General features: G+C 43.6%; 1 protein-coding gene across 7 annotated transcripts in view; it reads left to right on the top strand.

Annotated features, from left to right (window-relative positions):
- ZBBX (zinc finger B-box domain containing) overlaps positions 1-18,923 on the top strand; it is a 205,916-nt gene that overhangs the window by 76,762 nt on the left and 110,231 nt on the right. For all 7 annotated transcript variants that reach the window (XM_056565098.1, XM_056565096.1, XM_056565101.1 and 4 more), the window contains one exon: positions 14,822-14,966. In XM_056565098.1, coding sequence (XP_056421073.1) covers positions 14,822-14,966 — 145 coding nt within the window. The remainder of the gene's footprint in view (positions 1-14,821; positions 14,967-18,923) is intronic.

Raw genomic sequence — 18,923 nt, 5'->3', positions numbered from 1 at the left:
GGAATGGAGGCATCTGCTGGAGGGATCAAAATTTCCAGTTATTATTTACACCGATCACAAGAATCTCTCCTATCTCCAGTCTGCCCAACGGCTGAATCCTCGCCAGGCCAGGTGGTCTCTGTTCTTTGCCCGTTTTAATTTTGAAATTCACTTTCGCCCTGCCGACAAGAACATTAGGGCCGATGCTCTCTCTCGTTCCTCGGATGCCTCGGAAGTAGAGCTCTCTCCGCAACACATCATTCCTCCTGACTGCCTGATCTCCACTTCTCCAGCCTCCATCAGGCAAACTCCTCCAGGGAAGACCTTCGTCTCTCCACGCCAACGCCTCGGAATCCTCAAATGGGGTCACTCCTCCCACCTCGCAGGCCATGCGGGCATCAAAAAATCCTTGCAACTCATCTCTCGTTTCTATTGGTGGCCGACTCTGGAGACGGATGTTGTTGATTTTGTGCGGGCCTGCACTGTCTGTGCCCGGGATAAGACTCCTCGCCAGAAGCCTGCTGGTCTTCTTCATCCTCTGCCTGTCCCCGAACAGCCTTGGTCTCTGATTGGTATGGACTTTATTACAGACTTACCCCCATCCCGTGGCAACACTGTTGTTTGGGTGGTCGTTGATCGATTTTCCAAGATGGCACATTTTATTCCTCTTCCTGGTCTTCCTTCAGCGCCTCAGTTGGCAAAACAATTTTTTGTACACATTTTTCGTCTTCACGGTTTGCCCACGCAGATCGTCTCGGATAGAGGCGTCCAATTCGTGTCAAAATTCTGGAGGGCTCTCTGTAAACAACTCAAGATTAAATTAAACTTCTCTTCTGCTTATCATCCTCAATCCAATGGGCAAGTAGAAAGAATTAACCAGGTCCTGGGTGACTATTTACGGCATTTTGTTTCCTCCCGCCAGGATGACTGGGCAGATCTTCTACCATGGGCCGAATTCTCGTACAACTTCAGAGTCTCTGAATCTTCTTCCAAATCCCCATTTTTCGTGGTGTACGGCCGTCACCCTCTTCCCCCCCTCCCTACTCCCTTGCCCTCTGGTTTGCCCGCTGTGGATGAAATAACTCGTGATCTTTCCACCATATGGAAAGAGACCCAAAATTCTCTCTTACAGGCTTCATCGCGCATGAAAAAGTTTGCCGATAAGAAAAGAAGAGCTCCCCCCATTTTTTCTCCCGGAGACAAGGTATGGCTCTCCGCTAAATATGTCCGCTTCCGTGTCCCCAGCTACAAATTGGGACCACGCTATCTTGGTCCTTTCAAAATCTTGTGCCAAATTAATCCTGTCTCTTACAAACTTCTTCTTCCTCCTTCTCTTCGTATTCCTAATGCCTTTCATGTCTCTCTTCTTAAACCACTCATCATCAACCGTTTCTCTCCCAAACTTGTTTCTCCCACTCCTGTTTCCGGTTCTTCTGACATCTTTTCCGTAAAGGAGATACTGGCCTCCAAGAAGGTCAGAGGGAAAACTTTTTTTTTGGTTGACTGGGAGGGCTGTGGTCCTGAAGAGAGATCCTGGGAACCTGAGGACAATATCCTAGACAAAAGTCTGGTCCTCAGGTTCTCAGGCTCCAAGAAGAGGGGGAGACCCAAGGGGGGGGGTACTGTTACGCCGAGCGCTCCGGGTCCCCGCTCCTCCCCGGAGCGCTCGCAACATCCTCGCTACGGCAGCGCCCCGGTCAGATCCACTGACTGGGTGCGCTGCGATACCGCCTCCAGCCGGGATGCGATTCGCGATGCGGGTGGCGCCCGCTCGCGATGCGCACCCCGGCTCCCGTACCTGACTCGCTCTCCGTCGGTCCTGTCCCGGCGCGCGCGGCCCCGCTCCATAGGGCGCGCGCGCGCCGGGTCTCTGCGATTTAAAGGGCCACTGCGCCACTGATTGGCGCAGTGGTTCTAATTAGTGTGTTCACCTGTGCACTCCCCATGTATACCTCACTTCCCCTGCACTCCCTCGCCGTATCTTGTTGCCATCGTGCCAGTGAAAGCGTTTCCTTGTGTGTTCCTAGCCTGTGTTCCAGACCTCCTGCCGTTGCCCCTGACTACGATCCTTGCTGCCTGCCCCGACCTTCTGCTACGTCCGACCTTGCTCTTGTCTACTCCCTTGTACCGCGCCTATCTTCAGCAGTCAGAGAGGTTGAGCCGTTGCTAGTGGATACGACCTGGTTACTACCGCCGCTGCAAGACCATCCCGCTTTGCGGCGGGCTCTGGTGAATACCAGTAGTAACTTAGAACCGGTCCACTAGCACGGTCCACGCCAATCCCTCTCTGGCACAGAGGATCCACCTCCTGCCAGCCGAATCGTGACATTAGCCATAGAGCTGAGATCTTCCATATCAGCTTTGCTCTCTCCCTTGACATCACAGGTTCTGAAAGAAGTCTGCTGTGTCCCTCCTACACTCTTCCCTTCTGTCAGCAAGGGATGAGATCAATGATGTGAATGGGGGAGCTGGTATCACTGCTCATTAGATAATGCAGCAGGGAGCCCGTTCTTGGTAACATTGATTTCCATCAGAATGGACTCCCTGCTGCCTTATCTAATGAGTCATGAATCCAGTAAGCAGTAATAGGAGCTCCCCCTTCACATATCTAGTCTCTGCTCATGCTGACAGGATGGGAGTAGGGAGAAGGGAAACAAAAGACTGCTTTCAGTACCTGTGATATGACGTCACAGCTTACAAGGGAGTGAGCACAGCTGATATAGAAGCCCTCTGCTCTATGGCTAATAACATTATATTAGTAAATTACTTTATTATGCTTTTTTGACACCATACACAGGTTGTTTTTCCCTTAACAACCCCTTTAAGCCTATTCTTCATCAATTTGCATCCTATGCATGTAAATAGGGTTTCTGTAGTCCCATGCACATACAGTAGAAGATCTTTCCTGTGGAAATAATGGACCATAGAAAAAACTGGCATGTAACTTATCTAAGGCAGAGAAAACAAGGATTATCCCCATTGAATCACATCCTAATTCTAGTATGGATCTGCTACCCACCTTCAGCAGAAGTCTGAGTCTCAATATTTCCTGCAGGTGACGATGTCTCGTGCTGCCTAGTAACCACTTCTACATGTAGCTTGTTGATACATGATTTTCTCTTTACTATTCTGTGATACATTAGCTTAAACCAGTGGTCCCAGCATGCTGTGAGTTGTAGTTTTGCAAAAGTTGGAGATCTACAGTTGGTAGACCACTGCCCTAGACCAACCCACACCACCTAGAAAATGGTAAAAATGTATGGCTCTGACCCTTGCTTATGACCTATATGCGGTAATGTACATAAAAATTGCAAGAGTGTACTTTGACTCTTTGAAAGGATTAAGATGAACTCCCACTCCAAAATATCATGTCATCTTTAAACCAACTCTGAAATATGGTGTTGCAGGTCAGCTACATTAAAGGAGAACTATCATGCAGGACAACCTATCCCCTTACCAAAGGATAGGGAATAAGTTGTCCTGCATGATATTTCTCCTTTAAAGTAAATGGAACTGAGCTGATTGCGGACATAGGTCATTTTTTTTCTAATAGTGTAATGTTATCTACTAAATCCTGTATACAAAGCATATATCAAGTATACTTAAAACTGCTAATATCATTTTCTGATCTATATAACATAAGCCATAGAATATGAAAGATAAAGTATCGGTTAGTGATAAAGTAGTCTGCACCAAGGGGGTGTGGCATGGCCATGAGCGGTCACACATCCTTTGAACTTCCACTCAGAGCCTGTACTTTCAGTGTGTTGTAACCCATTATGACTTCCCATATCCCTGTTACCTGATCCCAATCGAGACACTCTTGCACCCTTCGGATACCTCTTAAGCTGGATTCTGCCAAGGGGAAGTACTGGACCGGCATTGATAAGCTCCGTGACTTTGTACCCTCAGGCAAAACAAAACAATAACTACAGGAAAACCGGTTACGCCAGAACAACATCTGGGTGATTAGCCTACACGAGCGGGTGGAGGGAAGAACCCTGGCTCCTTCTTTGAACACTGACTAAAAAATATTTTTCCTGATGTGCAACTCTCTTCTGCATTTGCTGTGGAGCAGGCACACAGAGTATCTGTTAACCCCTTAAGGATGCAGCCCTTTTTCACCTTAAGGACTGAGCCCTTTTTCGCAATTCTGACCACCGTCGCTTTATGAATTAATAACTCAAACGCTTTTACCTAATATTCTGATTCTGAGATTATTTTTTCGTGACATATTCGACTTTATTTTGGTGGTAAATTTTCGGCGTTACTTGCATCCTTTTTTGGTGAAAAATCCCAAAATTTCATGAAAATTTGGAAAATTTTGCATTTTTCTAACTTTGAAGCTCTCTACTTGTAAGGAAAATGGATATTCCAAATACATTTTATTTTTATTTACAAATACAATATGTCCACTTTATGTTGGCATCATAAAATGGACATATTTTTGCTTTTTGAAAAAAATTGAGGGCTTCAAAGTAGAGCAGCAATTTTCAAAAAGGTCATGAAAATTGCAAAATCTGAAGGGACAGATGTTACAGAACTACAACTCCCAGCATGCCTGGGCGGTCTAGGCATGCTAAGAGTTGTAGTTTGACAACATATGGTGGGCTACCGTTTGGGAACCACTGTAATAGTGGTCTCCAAACTGTGACCCTCCAGATGTTGCAAAACTACAACTTCCAGCATGCCTGGGCATGCTGGGAGTTGCAGTTTGGCTTTCCTAGTGGTTGCCACAGTGAAGATCACTTTACTTTCACTTTCATTTCACCCACCCCCACCGTAGTTTCCCTACCTGAGCCAGGATCCAGCAGTCTCCAGCGACGAACGGGGGTCCCCAGGCATCTTCTCCTCAAGGTACCGGCCTCCATCTTCTCCCCATGTTCCCCTCGACATCCAGGGGTGGGCAGAATGGGGGGTTGCCATAGCAACCCACTGTTCTGCCCTGCCATTGGTCAGAATCAGTTCTGAACAATGGCAGGGGATAGGAGGAGATCGCAGCAGTGATTGTATATATCATCCCTCAAAAGGTACTAAAATAAAAAACAAAAGTTTTTATTCCTGTCTGAGTTTCAATGTGATATACCTATTAAAATGTCCATGCGGCAATGCCTATGTCGGCCAGACTTCAAGACAAATCAAATTGAGGATTGGTGAACATAAATCTATGATGAGATGTATTCACACTTGGAACCAGAGGGAATGAAAGAAACGCAACATGGAGAAACTAGTGTAGCACAAATAAAGAAGCATTATTGAGGCATGAGGCACATTGGATTACGGAGTTAGCCACAATCGAATCGAACCGAAAGGAATGAAATGTGTAGTTATAAGGTATTCTTATGAGTAGCTGAGGTTATGTATAAAAAATGCCTGGCGTTATATATGAGTTGTATTTAAATGCAACAAGTGTTGAAAGAGTTAAACTTTTGTAACATACCAGTGTATTTAACCCAGCTTAGGCTCCATACCTGTGCGCATGATTAAGGGGTGTTCCCCGCAACGTAGCGCGGCAGGCTGGAGCTGAGGCATTTGTCATCTTGCCCACTTGGGATGTAAACCATCGTACCCCTATGCATCTTTATAAGAAATTGTGATGATTCTGAAAATAACATATGAATAAAAAGCAAAGTTCCAAGAAGACCCGAACGTGGTGGTCGTGAGTAATTCATCTAAATTTTCTTGTACATGCTTGCCGCATGCTATCCAGGTCAGTTGTATACATAGGGGGAGATTTATCAAAACCTGTCCAGAGGAAAAGTTGCTGAGTTTTCAAATTTCATTAGAGGTGTTTTCAAAAATGAAAGAAGCAATCTGATTGGTTGCTATGGGCAACTGGTCAACTTTTCCTCTGCACAGGTTTTGATAAATCTCCCCCATAGTGTCTGTCTTACCAGATTTCTCATCTGACCTGCAACATGACAGAGAAACTTTTTTTCTCCATTAAATCCCGGCTTAGGGATAAAGGCGTTCTATACTCAGTGGCTTATTGAGTGCTGCTCTGCTTGCTGGACAGGGACCGCACCATTTTCTGTTTTCCTCTGCAAGAGGTCAACCACTTTCTCCCCAGACTGTACATCCACCTCAACGTTGACGCTCTTAGTATGCTCTAGATGCACCAACTGGTATCCTTTCCCTATTGTGCTTGCTGCCTGATCACTTGAGGCTGCATATCCGAGTGTTTTCTGTGGCCCTGTGTTTGCCACATTGACCAGTGACAATCTCCTGTTAACTATCGAAGGGATGCCTGTCCATTTTATTATACTACCCTCCTGTAGTTTATGGGGGATGAATGCACGGTCTTTATCTAATGGGATGCTGGAGGGAAGGACTTCTGCTGCCGCGTTTCTGCTACAGAGACATACTTGCACACCCCTGTGTATTCTCCTGTATGTTTCATCTATCGGCTGTGGGACTTCCACTTTTGCATGGAATATCTTCCTATTCTTTTAACATAGGGGGTGGGGGGTATAGGGAATCTTTTCTTACTGTACAGTGTAGGCTTACTCCACTAAAAGGAGCTTCTTTCTAATGTTGCACACTGTATGTGTAGACCTCCTGGTTAATGTTTGGCTTTCAGTGGTCCTCTTGCTAGTCACTGGTTTATTGAATTTTTCTCTATAGTGCATGTCTTCAGCTAACACAACTTTACCTTATTACTGGCAGAGGTTTGGCAGCTGGACGTCTACAGAACAAGGTTCCCCCATAGTCCAGTTTACTCTTGTTACACTATTGGACGGAGTGCTTTAGCATGTATTGACCTGCCATATGGAACTCCTCTTTTAATGCCTCAGGTACTGGTATCACATATAAGCCCCGCATTTCACTGCTGCTTCTCTCTAACTCATTGGGGGGGGGGGGGGGGGGGTTGTATCTAGCCCACGCAGGTAGAAGATACATTTGTTTTAGTTACGGGGAATCAGTCTAGAAAACTGAAATTCAAAACAGGATTGGGTGCAGCTCACTTGACCTATATATAACCGAGGTTACTGGAAAAAAAAAAAAACAATACCGCAGGAGTATTAGAAAATAAATAAATAAAAAAATTTGTATTCCAGTCCTCAAGGTTATCTATTTGAAAATGTATTTAAGGTAGTATATAATAAAATATATGAAACATATAACTTTTTGGCTTATGCAATGTCGCAGGGCCCTTGCGTCCTATCTGAGACCGCTGGCCACATCAACATTATTGTTCGGCCAAAACTGAAAGCAGGAATTCACCACTGCGCCCCATATACTTGGAGCACTTACAATAAGATCTATGCTGCCAATGCTCCCAAAGTACTTACAATAAGATATACACTGCTAATGCTCCTCGGCGCTCCATTTACAGGACACCCGGAGCGATTATAGCATACTACTGCCAGCACTTACCGGCTAATCTGTACGCCCTGAACGGAGCTCCTAGAACAATTGCTATCCATTACTAGTCCGGAAAACAAAAGGGTAAGCATTATCTTACACCTACAGTTTTTTTTTACAAACCCAATTGATGCAAAACTATTGCATTTTTATCTGGTACCAGAAAGAATTTGGAGGACTAGAGGTCACAGCAGACCAGAACGCATATAATTTGCTCCATCAAGTTTATCTACTGGCTAAAAATTGAAGTGCTATTATACAGTCATATTATTTTGGATGTTACTATATTTCACTATATTTTGTTGAATATTTTGGCTATTGTAGGACGCAAGGGCGCTGCGACTCTGCATAAACCAAAATGTTACGTGTTTCTTTTTTTTCTCAAAATAAGTTTTTTTTATTAAAGTTTCCATCAAATATGGAAACAGAAAACAAGTCTTGGTTCATCATAGTAAATTATGACATAGGCTACAGCCACAGAAAGAAAAAAAATAGAATACAATTTGAATTAGAGAACAGTCAAAGCTGGGAGGACAAGTATCAGTCTGAAGTATATAACAAGAAAGACAGGCTCGTCTTTTTTTTTTTTTTTTTTATCTCTATAGTACACCCTAAGAAGCAGCAGCTGGGAGGACATTGTATAGAAATAGTGAAAAGTCTAAGCTGTGAATCAAGACCTGGAGTTAGAGCTAATACACTGCTCAAATAAAATGGGAACATTTATACAACACAATGTAACCCCAAGTCAATCACACTTCTGTGAAATCCCATTGTCCACTCAGGAAGCAACACTGATTGACAATCATTACAGAAGGAGAGGAGTAAAATGTAAGTTAGGCAGCAAGAGCCGAGGCTCGGGTAGAGTAAGAAGGAGAGAAAGAAGGAAAGAAAAGAGAAAAAAGAAAAAGAATGATACAGGTAGCTAAGAAAGTAGGAAAAGGGGCAGAGCGGGAAGAGAAGGGAGTGGTACAGTGGATTACAAACCTTGGTGGTCTGTTGGCACAGGGCTGGGTCCGCTCGGCGGAGATTGTGGCGCTGCATGTTAGGGAACACACCTGAGAAAGCGTAGAATGTTATATGTTTCATATATTTTATTATATACTACCTTAAGTAAATTTTAAAATATATAACCTTGAGGACTGGAATAACACTTTTATTTATCAGTCTAAAAAACTACTTGCCCATATAGTAAAACTAAACTCTTCAGCTCCCCCGGTACTTAAGCTTAGGCCACTGTTATAGTTGACACTATTGATATAGTTACATAGTTAGTACGGTCGAAAAAAGACATATGTCCATCAAGTTCAACCAGGGAATTAAGGGGTAGGGGTGTGGCGCGATATTGGGGAAGGGATGGGATTTTATATTTCTTCATAAGCATTAATGTTATTTTGTTCCATAAATGTATCTAATCCTGTTTTAAAGCTGTTAATTGTTCCTGCTGTGACCAGTTCCTGAGGTAAACCGTTCCATAAATTCACAGTCCTCACGGTAAAGAAGGCGTGTCGCCCCTTGAGACTAAACTTTTTCTTCTCCAGACGGAGGGAGTGCCCCCTCGTCCTTTGGGGAGGTTTAACCTGGAACAGTTTTTCTCCATATTTTTTGTATGGGCCATTAATATACTTATATACGTTTATCATATCCCCCCTTAAACGTCTCTTCTCAAGACTAAACAATTGTAACTCCTTTAATCGCTCCTCATAGCTAAGATGTTCCATGCCCCATATTAGTTTAGTCGCGCGTCTCTGCACCCTTTCCAACTCCGCAGTGTCCCTTTTATGGACAGGTGCCCAAAACTGAACAGCATATTCCAGGTGAGGCCGTACCAATGCTTTATAAAGGGGGAGTATTATGTCCCTGTCCCCTGAGTCCATGCCTCTTTTGATACATGACAATATCCTGCCGGCTTTGGAAGCAGCAGCATGACATTGCATGCTATTCTGTAGTCTGTGATCTACAAGTACACCCAGATCCTTCTCTACCAGTGACTCTGACAGTTTAATCCCCCCTAAGACATACGATGCATGCAGGTTATTAGTACCCAGATGCATAACTTTACATCCACATTGAACCTCATTTGCCAAGCAGATGCCCAGACACTTAGTCTATCCAAGTCATCTTGTAACTTATGCACATCCTCTATAGACTGTACCGTGCTACAAAACTTGGTGTCATCTGCAAAGATAGAAACAGAGCTGTTAATACCATCCTCTATATCATTGATAAATAAATTAAACAACAGCGGGCCCAGTACTGAACCTTGGGGTACACCACTAATTACCGGGGACCAATCAGAGTACGAATCATTGACCACCACTCTCTGGGTACGATCCATGAGCCAGTGTTCAATCCAGTTACAAACTAAAGTTTCCAAACCCAAAGACCTTAACTTACCTGTCAGACGTCTATGAGGGACAGTATCAAACGCTTTAGCAAAATCCAGAAACACTATATCCACAGCCATTCCTCTGTCAAGGCTTCTACTCACCTCTTCATAAAAGCAAATTAGATTGGTTTGACAACTTCTATCCTTAGTAAACCCATGCTGGCTATCACTTATAATACAATTATCCCCATATGTATTCCTGTATGTAATCCCTTATAAGTCCTTCAAACAATTTACCCACAATGCACGTTAAACTTACCGCTCTATAGTTTCCTGGGGAAGACCTAGAGCCCTTTTTGAAGATTGGCACCACATTCGCCTTGCGCCAGTCCCTTGGCACAATACCAGACACCAGAGAATCTCTAAATATCATGAACAGGGGTACAGATATTACTGAACTTACCTCTCTAAGAACTCTTGGGTGTAGTCCATCCGGCCCTGGGGATTTGCTTACATTTATATCACTTAACTTACCTTGTACCATCTCTACATTAAGCCAGTTCAGTACATTACATGATGTGTTACCAGCACTGACCTGGCCAATGTCAGCTCCTTTTTCCCTAATATATACAGAACTAAAGAACCCATTCAGTAGCTCCGCCTTCTCTTGATCGCCCGTGACAACCTCCCCATTATCATTATTAAGGGGTCCTACATGCTCTGTCCTTGGTTTTTTTGCATTTATATATCTAAAAAAATATTTAGGATTAATTTTGCTTTCTTTGGCCACCTGTCTCTCGTTTTGAATTTTTGCTGTTTTTATTACATTTTTACAGATTTTATTAAGCTCTTTGTACTGTTTAAATGTTATCGCTGACCCATCAGATTTGAATTTTTTGAAGGCTATTTTTTTTGTTGTTTATTGCTCTTTTAACATCATGTGTCAGCCATGTAGGATTTAGTTTTAATCGTTTATATTTGTTTCCCTTTGGTATATATTTAGATGTATAGTTATTTAGAGTTGATTTAAAGATGTCCTATTTACCTTCTGTATCAGTATTTGAGAACACCTCCCCCCAGTCTATGTCCTGTAGTGCAGCCCTCAGCCCAGGGAAGTTTGCCTTTTTAAAGTTATATGTTTTTGCCTTCCCCACCTGTCTTTGTTTTCTACATTTTAAGTCAAAAGTAACTATATTGTGGTCACTATTACCAAGGTTTTCCTGCACAGTTACATTACCAACCAGCTCTGCGTTGTTGGAAATGATCAGATCCAACAAGGCATCACTTCTTGTTGGGTCCTCCACAAACTGGCCCATAAAATTATCCTGCAATAAATTTAGGAATTGTCGCCCCTTTGTAGTTTTAGCCAACCCCGGACCCCAATCTATATCTGGATAGTTAAAATCTCCCATTATTACCACTGTACCTGCCCGGGCGGCCCTCTCTATTTGTTTATGAAGCCGAACTTCTATCTCTTCAGTGATATTAGGGGGTCTGTAGATTACCCCAAATATTATTTTTTCAGTATTTCCCTCCTTTTGTAATTCTACCCACAGTGATTCCACCTCCTCAAAATCATCACACACTATGGCATCGTTCACACTGACTTTCATACCACTTCTTACATACAGACAGACTCCACCACCTTTTCTGTTCATTCTATCCTTGCGAAACAATGTAAACCCCTGCAGATTGACAGCCCAGTCATGCGAGGAGTCCAGCCATGTCTCAGTGACCCCAACTATATCAATATATTCCTCCAGTATAAAGGCCTCAAGCTCCCCCATTTTATTTGCTAGGCTTCTGGCATTTGTGAACATACACTTTACATTTCCATCCTTTATGTTATTGGGGTTAATGGGATTCAAGGGTGTAAGTTTTATTTTCCTATGAAGCCTATTCCTATTAACTATTCTAACCCCTCCCTCCGCTCCACCCCCAGGTACATTTATAATTCCCACCTCTCTATCTACACTATCTTCCCCCTCTTTGCTGTAGGTTCCCTCCCCCCAAGTCCCTAGTTTAAACACTCCTCCACCCTTCTAGCCATCTTCTCCCCAAGCAAAGCTGCACCCTCCCCATTGAGGTGCAGCCCGTCCCTACGGTAGAGCCGGTAACCGACAGCGAAGTCAGCCCAGTTCTCCATGAACCCAAACCCTTCCTTCCTACACCAGCTTCTGAGCCACTTGTTTACCTCCCTGATCTCCCGCTGCCTCTCTGGTGTGGCTCGTGGTACTGGTAGTATTTCAGAAAATACTACCTTGGAGGTCCTTGCCTTAAGCTTGCGGCCTAAGTCCCTGAAATCATTTTTAAGGACACTCCACCTACCTCTTACTTTGTCATTGGTGCCAATATGTACCATGACTGCTGGGTCCTCTCCAGCCCCGCCCAGCAACCTGTCAACCCGATCCGCGATGTGCCGAACTCGTGCGCCAGGCAGACAACACACTGTTCGGCGATCCCGGTCTTTGTGACAGATTGCCATGTCTGTCCCCCTAATAATTGAGTCCCCCACCACTAGTACCTGTCTGGCCTGCCCTGTACTCCTCCCTCCCTCCTTACTGGAGCAGACACCCCCCTGGCGGTCAGAGGCGGTATCCTGCTGCAGTTCTGCTAGCTCTGTAATGGCATCCCCCTCATCTGCCAAGCGGGCAAACTTGTTGGGGTGTGCCAGTTCAGGACTAGTTAGTTGGTTCTCTGAATTTTATGAGGATCTATATGCTACGCAAACTCAGTACGGTCTTCCCCTTCTATATATTTACCTGGATGCTGTCCTTTTTCCTCATCTGTCTAATGTCTCCCGAGATCTCCCAGAGTCTGACCTTATGATGGAGGAGGTGTTTTCTGATATAGCTTTGGAGAAAACACCGGGGCTGGTGTTTTCGTTGGAACTTTATCTGAGGTACTCTGTGATTTTACTTACTGCTCTGAAGACTATATATTCTGCGATATTTGTGGATGGCCCTTCCTGGACTCACTGCATGAGACAACGTTGTGTTACTGAAACCTGAACTCTTTTGAATTCAGGTCTTGTTGCTTTATCTCCTTACTATATATTGATTATAAAGTTTTGGTGAAGATCCTTGCCATTAGGGTTAATAAAATAATTCTTTCTTTTATACACTTTGATTAGCCCGGTTTCATGCTTTGAAAGTCCACTTCGGACAGTATTCACAGGGTGCAGGTTGCTATTCAGGTTTAGACTGCCCTCTGGGAAGAATGGGACTTGGTAGCACTGGATGCGGCCAATGCCTTTTTCAGGTGGTTCAGCCCAAATTTCATTAAGGGAATATCTATTCTATACCGTGACCCTACAGCCCAGGTACCTGTCATTTGTGACTGCTTCTGTGCATTCCCGTTGGGTAGGGGCAGAAGGCAGGTGTGCCCTCTGTCTGCTCTAATTTTTGCAGTTGTGATAGAACCCGTTGCCTTGTCAATATGCTTGAGTAACCAGGATGACCGAGTTGGACTATATGTGGAAGACTTGGTTCTCTTCGTGTCTGCACCTGCTACTACTTTTCCATATGTCTTCTGACTTATTTATAGATTTGGTACCTTTTCAGGATTGCACATTAACTGCTCCAAGTTGTCCATCCTACCCCTTCTATCCCATGATTTGGCCTGCTGTGCTCTGTGGTTTACCTGTAGTTTAATGTTCTTCCTTATTTTAAGGACAAATTTAGTATGCGGGGCTACCTGGTTTCCATCTGTACTACCTTGCTAAGTAGCTTTGGTACCTGAGGTTATGGGTCTTTTCTACTCCGCTGCCTGCAGCGAAGAGTCATCTGGCTCATCACGTTGGGGGACTTCCCTGCATCCTTTGCTTTAGAGGTTATCCCCTGTTACATAATATGATGATTCAGGTAAGACGTGCAGTTAAAACTGTTCATGCTTTCAGGAATATCCCATCTGACCTTTTGATTGGCGTTTTGGGATCTCCTCTTTGGATGACGTATGCACTGCCAATACACTGAAGTCTTTGACATAATTTCAGCCTCCAGACAAGTTGTTTATAAAAATAGGAAATGCCCTGATATGTTTCAGGTCTGGGGATCATGGTGTGCCCCTCCCTACTCTCACTGCTTAGTCTGTGATGTTTTTCTGATTTTTTGTAGTCCTGTAATAGCCCTCTGTGTCAGTCCTCCTTTGAGTTTTCCTGAGCTGTATACTGCTTGTGTTTATCCTTTTAAATGTGCTGTAGATTTTGTTTTCTATGTTTATTTTATTAATTTTTTTACCCCATTTTCAATGTATGTTTAGGAATATCTGTTTTGCCACATCTAATGCTACCGATTTACCCATCTTGTTTTGGGGTGTTGTTCTTTTTTATTTATTTTTTATTTTGCATGACCTTATGTGTATCTAATGCCAAATGTGTTTATTACTATTCAATTTAGTAAAAAAAAAGGAGTGTGAACAGACATTTTTAAATATATTTTATGAATTAGCATCATTGAGAACGGGCAGTTTTTTTCAGCCTTAATTGTATGCAACTAAGTAGATGTGATATTATTGTTCTATTGTTATTTTATTTTACTCTTAAAAGACAAGCACAACCTACCAAAAACAGCAGACTCAGTATCATGTAATAATATCAAAATTTTGTTTTATAAAAAAATGTATTATTACAGTATACTGGGTCTAGTGTTTCTTGGTAGGTTGTGGTTGGATTAGTGAAAGTATCAGATAATCAATTTTTGTAATGGATGACCAAGCCCCCTTTAGATTGTCTTAAAAGACAGGGACTACCATACATTGCACATGCATTTTTGTAACTGTGTAAATATTACTGTAGCCCTGTTAATTTGTTATGCGACTTGGGTGACGGGCAGGGGATTTCTTCAGGCATTTAGCCCTGCTTCGGGCAAGCAGTGCTAAATGCTGGAAGACTTCACACATGTCGGAACACACTGCTACTGTACCTATAGCTCCCTGCTACAGCCTATAACGAGCCTTCCTGGAGGAATGCGCGCGATTAGTGACATCATTGCATTATAGGTGAGGGGCCAGCCTCTACCTCCAGTGACCCCAGATAATTTGAGTTTGAGACCCTTGATCTAGACTGTATTCTTTTGTGCAGACCTGGTGTTTGTTAGAATGTCGAAATGTACTGTCATATACAAAATAATGCATTTGCAAACTCCCCAACAGTCTTTCATCTCAGAACCGAGAAGGGAAAACTCTCTACTGCACGGAAAGTTTAGTGAAGAGGAATCTGCTAAATATTTTAATGAAGCTTTATTGGAATGGAGAAGGAATAAATCACAACCTGTCAATGTCTTAAAGGTGGAAACAGGTAATGCAGTGATTATTGCTGTTTTTGTACTTATTTTTGTCCTATATTTGGAAAATCAGATGTTTCTAAATTTAGAAATGAAATGGAATGAAGGTAGAGAACAGAGACCTAAGCAAACAGGGCCAGTTATTTCTCCCACACGGTGGGTGTATTTATAAACTCTTATTTTGTGCTATTATATTTGACAGACACAGAACAAAGTAAAATTTTACAGTGGGGTTTACATACGATTAGACTCTCTTTATAATTTTAGTGACGCTGTCATTTCAGGTACTTTTTTTTAGGATAAGCTTTCAAGTGTATACATGACAAGTGGCACTATTTCACTTACACACAGTGCACACTCAGAAAAGAGGGTCACACTTTTTTATCTCTATAGTACACCCTAAGAAGCAGCAGCTGGAGGACATTGTATAGAAATAGTGAAAAGTCTAAGCTGTGATTCAAGACCTGGAGTGAGAGCTAATACACTGCTCAAAAAAATGGGAACACTTATATAACACAATGTAACCCCAAGTCAATCACACTTCTGTGAAATCCCACTGTCCACTCAGGAAGCAACACTGATTGACAATCAATTTCACATGCTGTTGTACAAATGGAACAGACAACAGGTGGAAATTATAGGCAATTAGCATGACACCCCCAATAAAAGAGTGGTTCTGCAGGTGGTGACCACAGACCACTTCTCAGTTCCTATGATTCCTGGCTGATGTTTTGGTCACTTTTGAATGCTGGCGGTGCTTTCACTCTAGTGGTAGCATGAGACGGAGTCTAAAACCCACACAATTGGCTCAGGTAGTGCAGCTCATCCAGAATGGCACATCAATACAAGCTGTGGCAAGAAGGTTTGCTGTTTATGTCAGCGTAGTGCCCAGAGCATGGAGGCGCTACCAGGAGACAGGCCAGTACAAACCCAGCAGCAGGACCGCTACCTCTGTCTTTGTGCAAGGAGGAGCACTGCCAGAGCCTTGAAAAATGACCTCCAGCAGGCCACAAATGTGCATGTGTCCACTCAAATGGTCAGAAACAGACTCCATGAGGGTGGTATGAGGGTACGACATCCACAGGTGGGGGTTGTGCTTACAGCCCAACACTGTGCAGGATATTTGGCATTTGCCAGAGAACACCAAGATTGGCAAATTCGCCACTGGCGCCCTGTGCTCTTCACAGATGAAAGCAGGTTCACACTGAGTCAGGAGATGCCGTGGAGAATGTTCTGTTGCCTGCAACATCCTCCAGCATGACCGGTTTGGCAGTGGGTCAGTAATGTTGTGGGGTGCCATTTCTTTGGGGGGCTGCAAAGCCCTCCATGTGCTTGACAGAGGTAGCCTGACTGCCATTAGGTACCAAGATGAGATCCTCAGACCCATTATGAGACCATATGCTGGTGCGGTTGGCCCTGGGTTCCTCCTAATGCAAGACAATGCTAGACCTCATGTGGCTGGAGTGTGTCAGCAGTTCCTGCAAGTGGAAGGCATTAATGCTTTGCACTGGCCGCTCGTTCCCCAGACCTGAATCCGATTGAGCACATCTGGGACATCATGTCTTGCTCCATCCATCTTTACTGTAGTGGAGCGGCGGCTTATTCACTGGTGGAGGGTATGCAGGGCAGCACTGCACTGACATTTGGCCATGTCAGGAGCGCGCCCTGGTTTGAAACAAGCATAGCGCTGCGCTGAGCTAGTCATGTGGTCGGCGATTTCGGACTCATGCCAGGCCTGCATGAGTTAGAAATCAATACAGAAGGCTTGCAGCAGGACTGCTAGGGAGACCCCTAGTGGTTAATGTTTTACAGTTAACCCCTTAAGGACCAATGCAAATAAACCTGTACGCCCCTGAAAGACCAGGCCTGTTTTTTCAAATCGGGGATGTCTGTCTTTATTAGAGAATAACTCTGGTAACGTTTTGCCAATCACGATAATTCTGACATAGTTTTTTTGTCACAAGTTGTCCTTCATGTACATAGTAAAAGTAAGCCGATATCATTTGTAGTTTTTTTTACAATGCAAAAAATCATGAAATTTTTACAAAAAATTAAGATTTTTTGCTATTTTAACACTAATTGGTTGCATATATTTATACATACTGACCAAATAGTTTATAAAACTTATACTTTCAGATGTCTACTTTATTTTGACATCATTTTTTAGTTTTTAATTAACATTTTAAATTAGTTAGAAGCCTAACAATTTAACTTGAAATTTTGAAAATTTTGAAAATTTGAAAAGTACATCTTTTTTTATGTGCTATGCAAGGTTTGCAGAAATTAAAAGGTAGTAGAACATAGGAACACCCCCCCAAATGACCCCATTTTAAAAAACTAGACCCCTCAAGGTATTCGCTAGGGGGTACAGTGAGTATTTTAACACCATCGTTTTTTGGCAGGAATTATTACGAAGTCAGTGTTAAAAATTCGAAAATAGCAATTTTTCACAAATGCATCATTTGGGGGGCATATTTTTTGTACATCACTTCTGATATTGAAAGAAATGCACCCTAAATTTTATTTAGCTGCTTGTCCCATGTTCGGAAATATCCCCGCTTTGGCCATATATGGTTCCTTGTAGGCGTGGCAGGACTCAGAAGGAGAGGAGCGCCATTTGGCTTTCAGGGCAGAACAGTACCCCCACCCCCACAAGTGACCCCATTTATATACCGCACCCCTACAAGTTATTGGCTGGACCAGGGACCTCTCTGATTGGTCCTTGGTCGGCTGGCAGTGTAACGCGTCTGTCTGTGACAGCTCAGTGTGTCCGCTCATGACTGCTGGCGGAAAATCCGCCGCTATGAGTGGACGCACAAAGCTACCCAGCCGCAGCAGCGAGCTCATTACTGTGACTGCTGCATAATGTGTAGGATCACGTGGCGGACATCCGCAGCATATTACATGCTGCGGATGTCCGCCAATGCGATCCTACACATTATGCTTTTTTTTAATTAGATTCATTTAATAAATGTATTTTTAATATATATATATATATATATATATATATATATTTTACACTTTTATTACGTTTTTTTTTATTTTTACACTTTTATTTTATTTATTTATTTTATTTTTACACTTTTTAATGCTTTGGAATACTTAGTATTCCAAAGCATTACAGTTATATGCTGCCTGCCAGTTTTCACTAGCAGGCAGCATATTAGGACATGCCTCTCAGGCAATACCCAGGGCAGACCTTGGGGTCTTTGTAGGACCCCCGACTGCCCAGGTATGCAGCAGCACCCCGCGATGCTCCGGGGTGCTGCAGGAGAGACAGAGGGAGCCCCCTCCCTCTGTCAGAACTCCTTACAGCGTGCGGTCACTTCTGACCGCGGCTGTAAGGGTTAAACTGTCGGGAGTGAAGTGAACTTCACTCCCGGCAGTGCGGCAGGCCCCGGCCAGCCGCGTATTACACGCAGCACCCCGCGATCGCGATGCGGGGTGCTGCAGAGGAGACAGAGGGAGCTCCCTCCCTCTGTCATAACACTTACAGCCGCGGTCACTTACGACCGCGGCTGCAAGGGTTAAAACTGCCGGGACCGAAGTTTACTTCGGTCCTGGCAGTGCAGCAGGGTCCCAGGTATGTGATACAGCCGAGTCCCTGCCGCGATCTCGTGGGTGCACTGGGCAGCACCCACGAGAAGAATGGACGAGTATAGACGTCCAGGTGCGGGAACGCCCGCCAACCTGGACGTCTATACTCGTCCGTGGTCGTTATCGGGTTAAAATACACCATAAAGGAGGCAACATTTTTAATTAAAACCAATTAGAAAATTATTCAATAGGGAATGAACTTTAATATATCAAAAGTTTGTTTGATGAAAGGTACACTTTAAGGACATTACATCAAAGTTGGATCAGCCTGTAGTGTTGTTTTCCACTTTGATTTTGAGTGCGACTCCATATCCAGACCTCCATGGGTTGATAAATTTGATTTCCATAGATAATTTTTGTGTGATTTTGATTCA

Source organism: Hyla sarda, chromosome 3 (assembly GCF_029499605.1).
Source record: "Hyla sarda isolate aHylSar1 chromosome 3, aHylSar1.hap1, whole genome shotgun sequence".
Classification (NCBI taxonomy): Eukaryota; Metazoa; Chordata; class Amphibia; order Anura; family Hylidae; genus Hyla; species Hyla sarda.
Note: the sequence above shows the minus strand (reverse complement) of the source record. Positions and strands in the feature narration are given on the sequence as shown.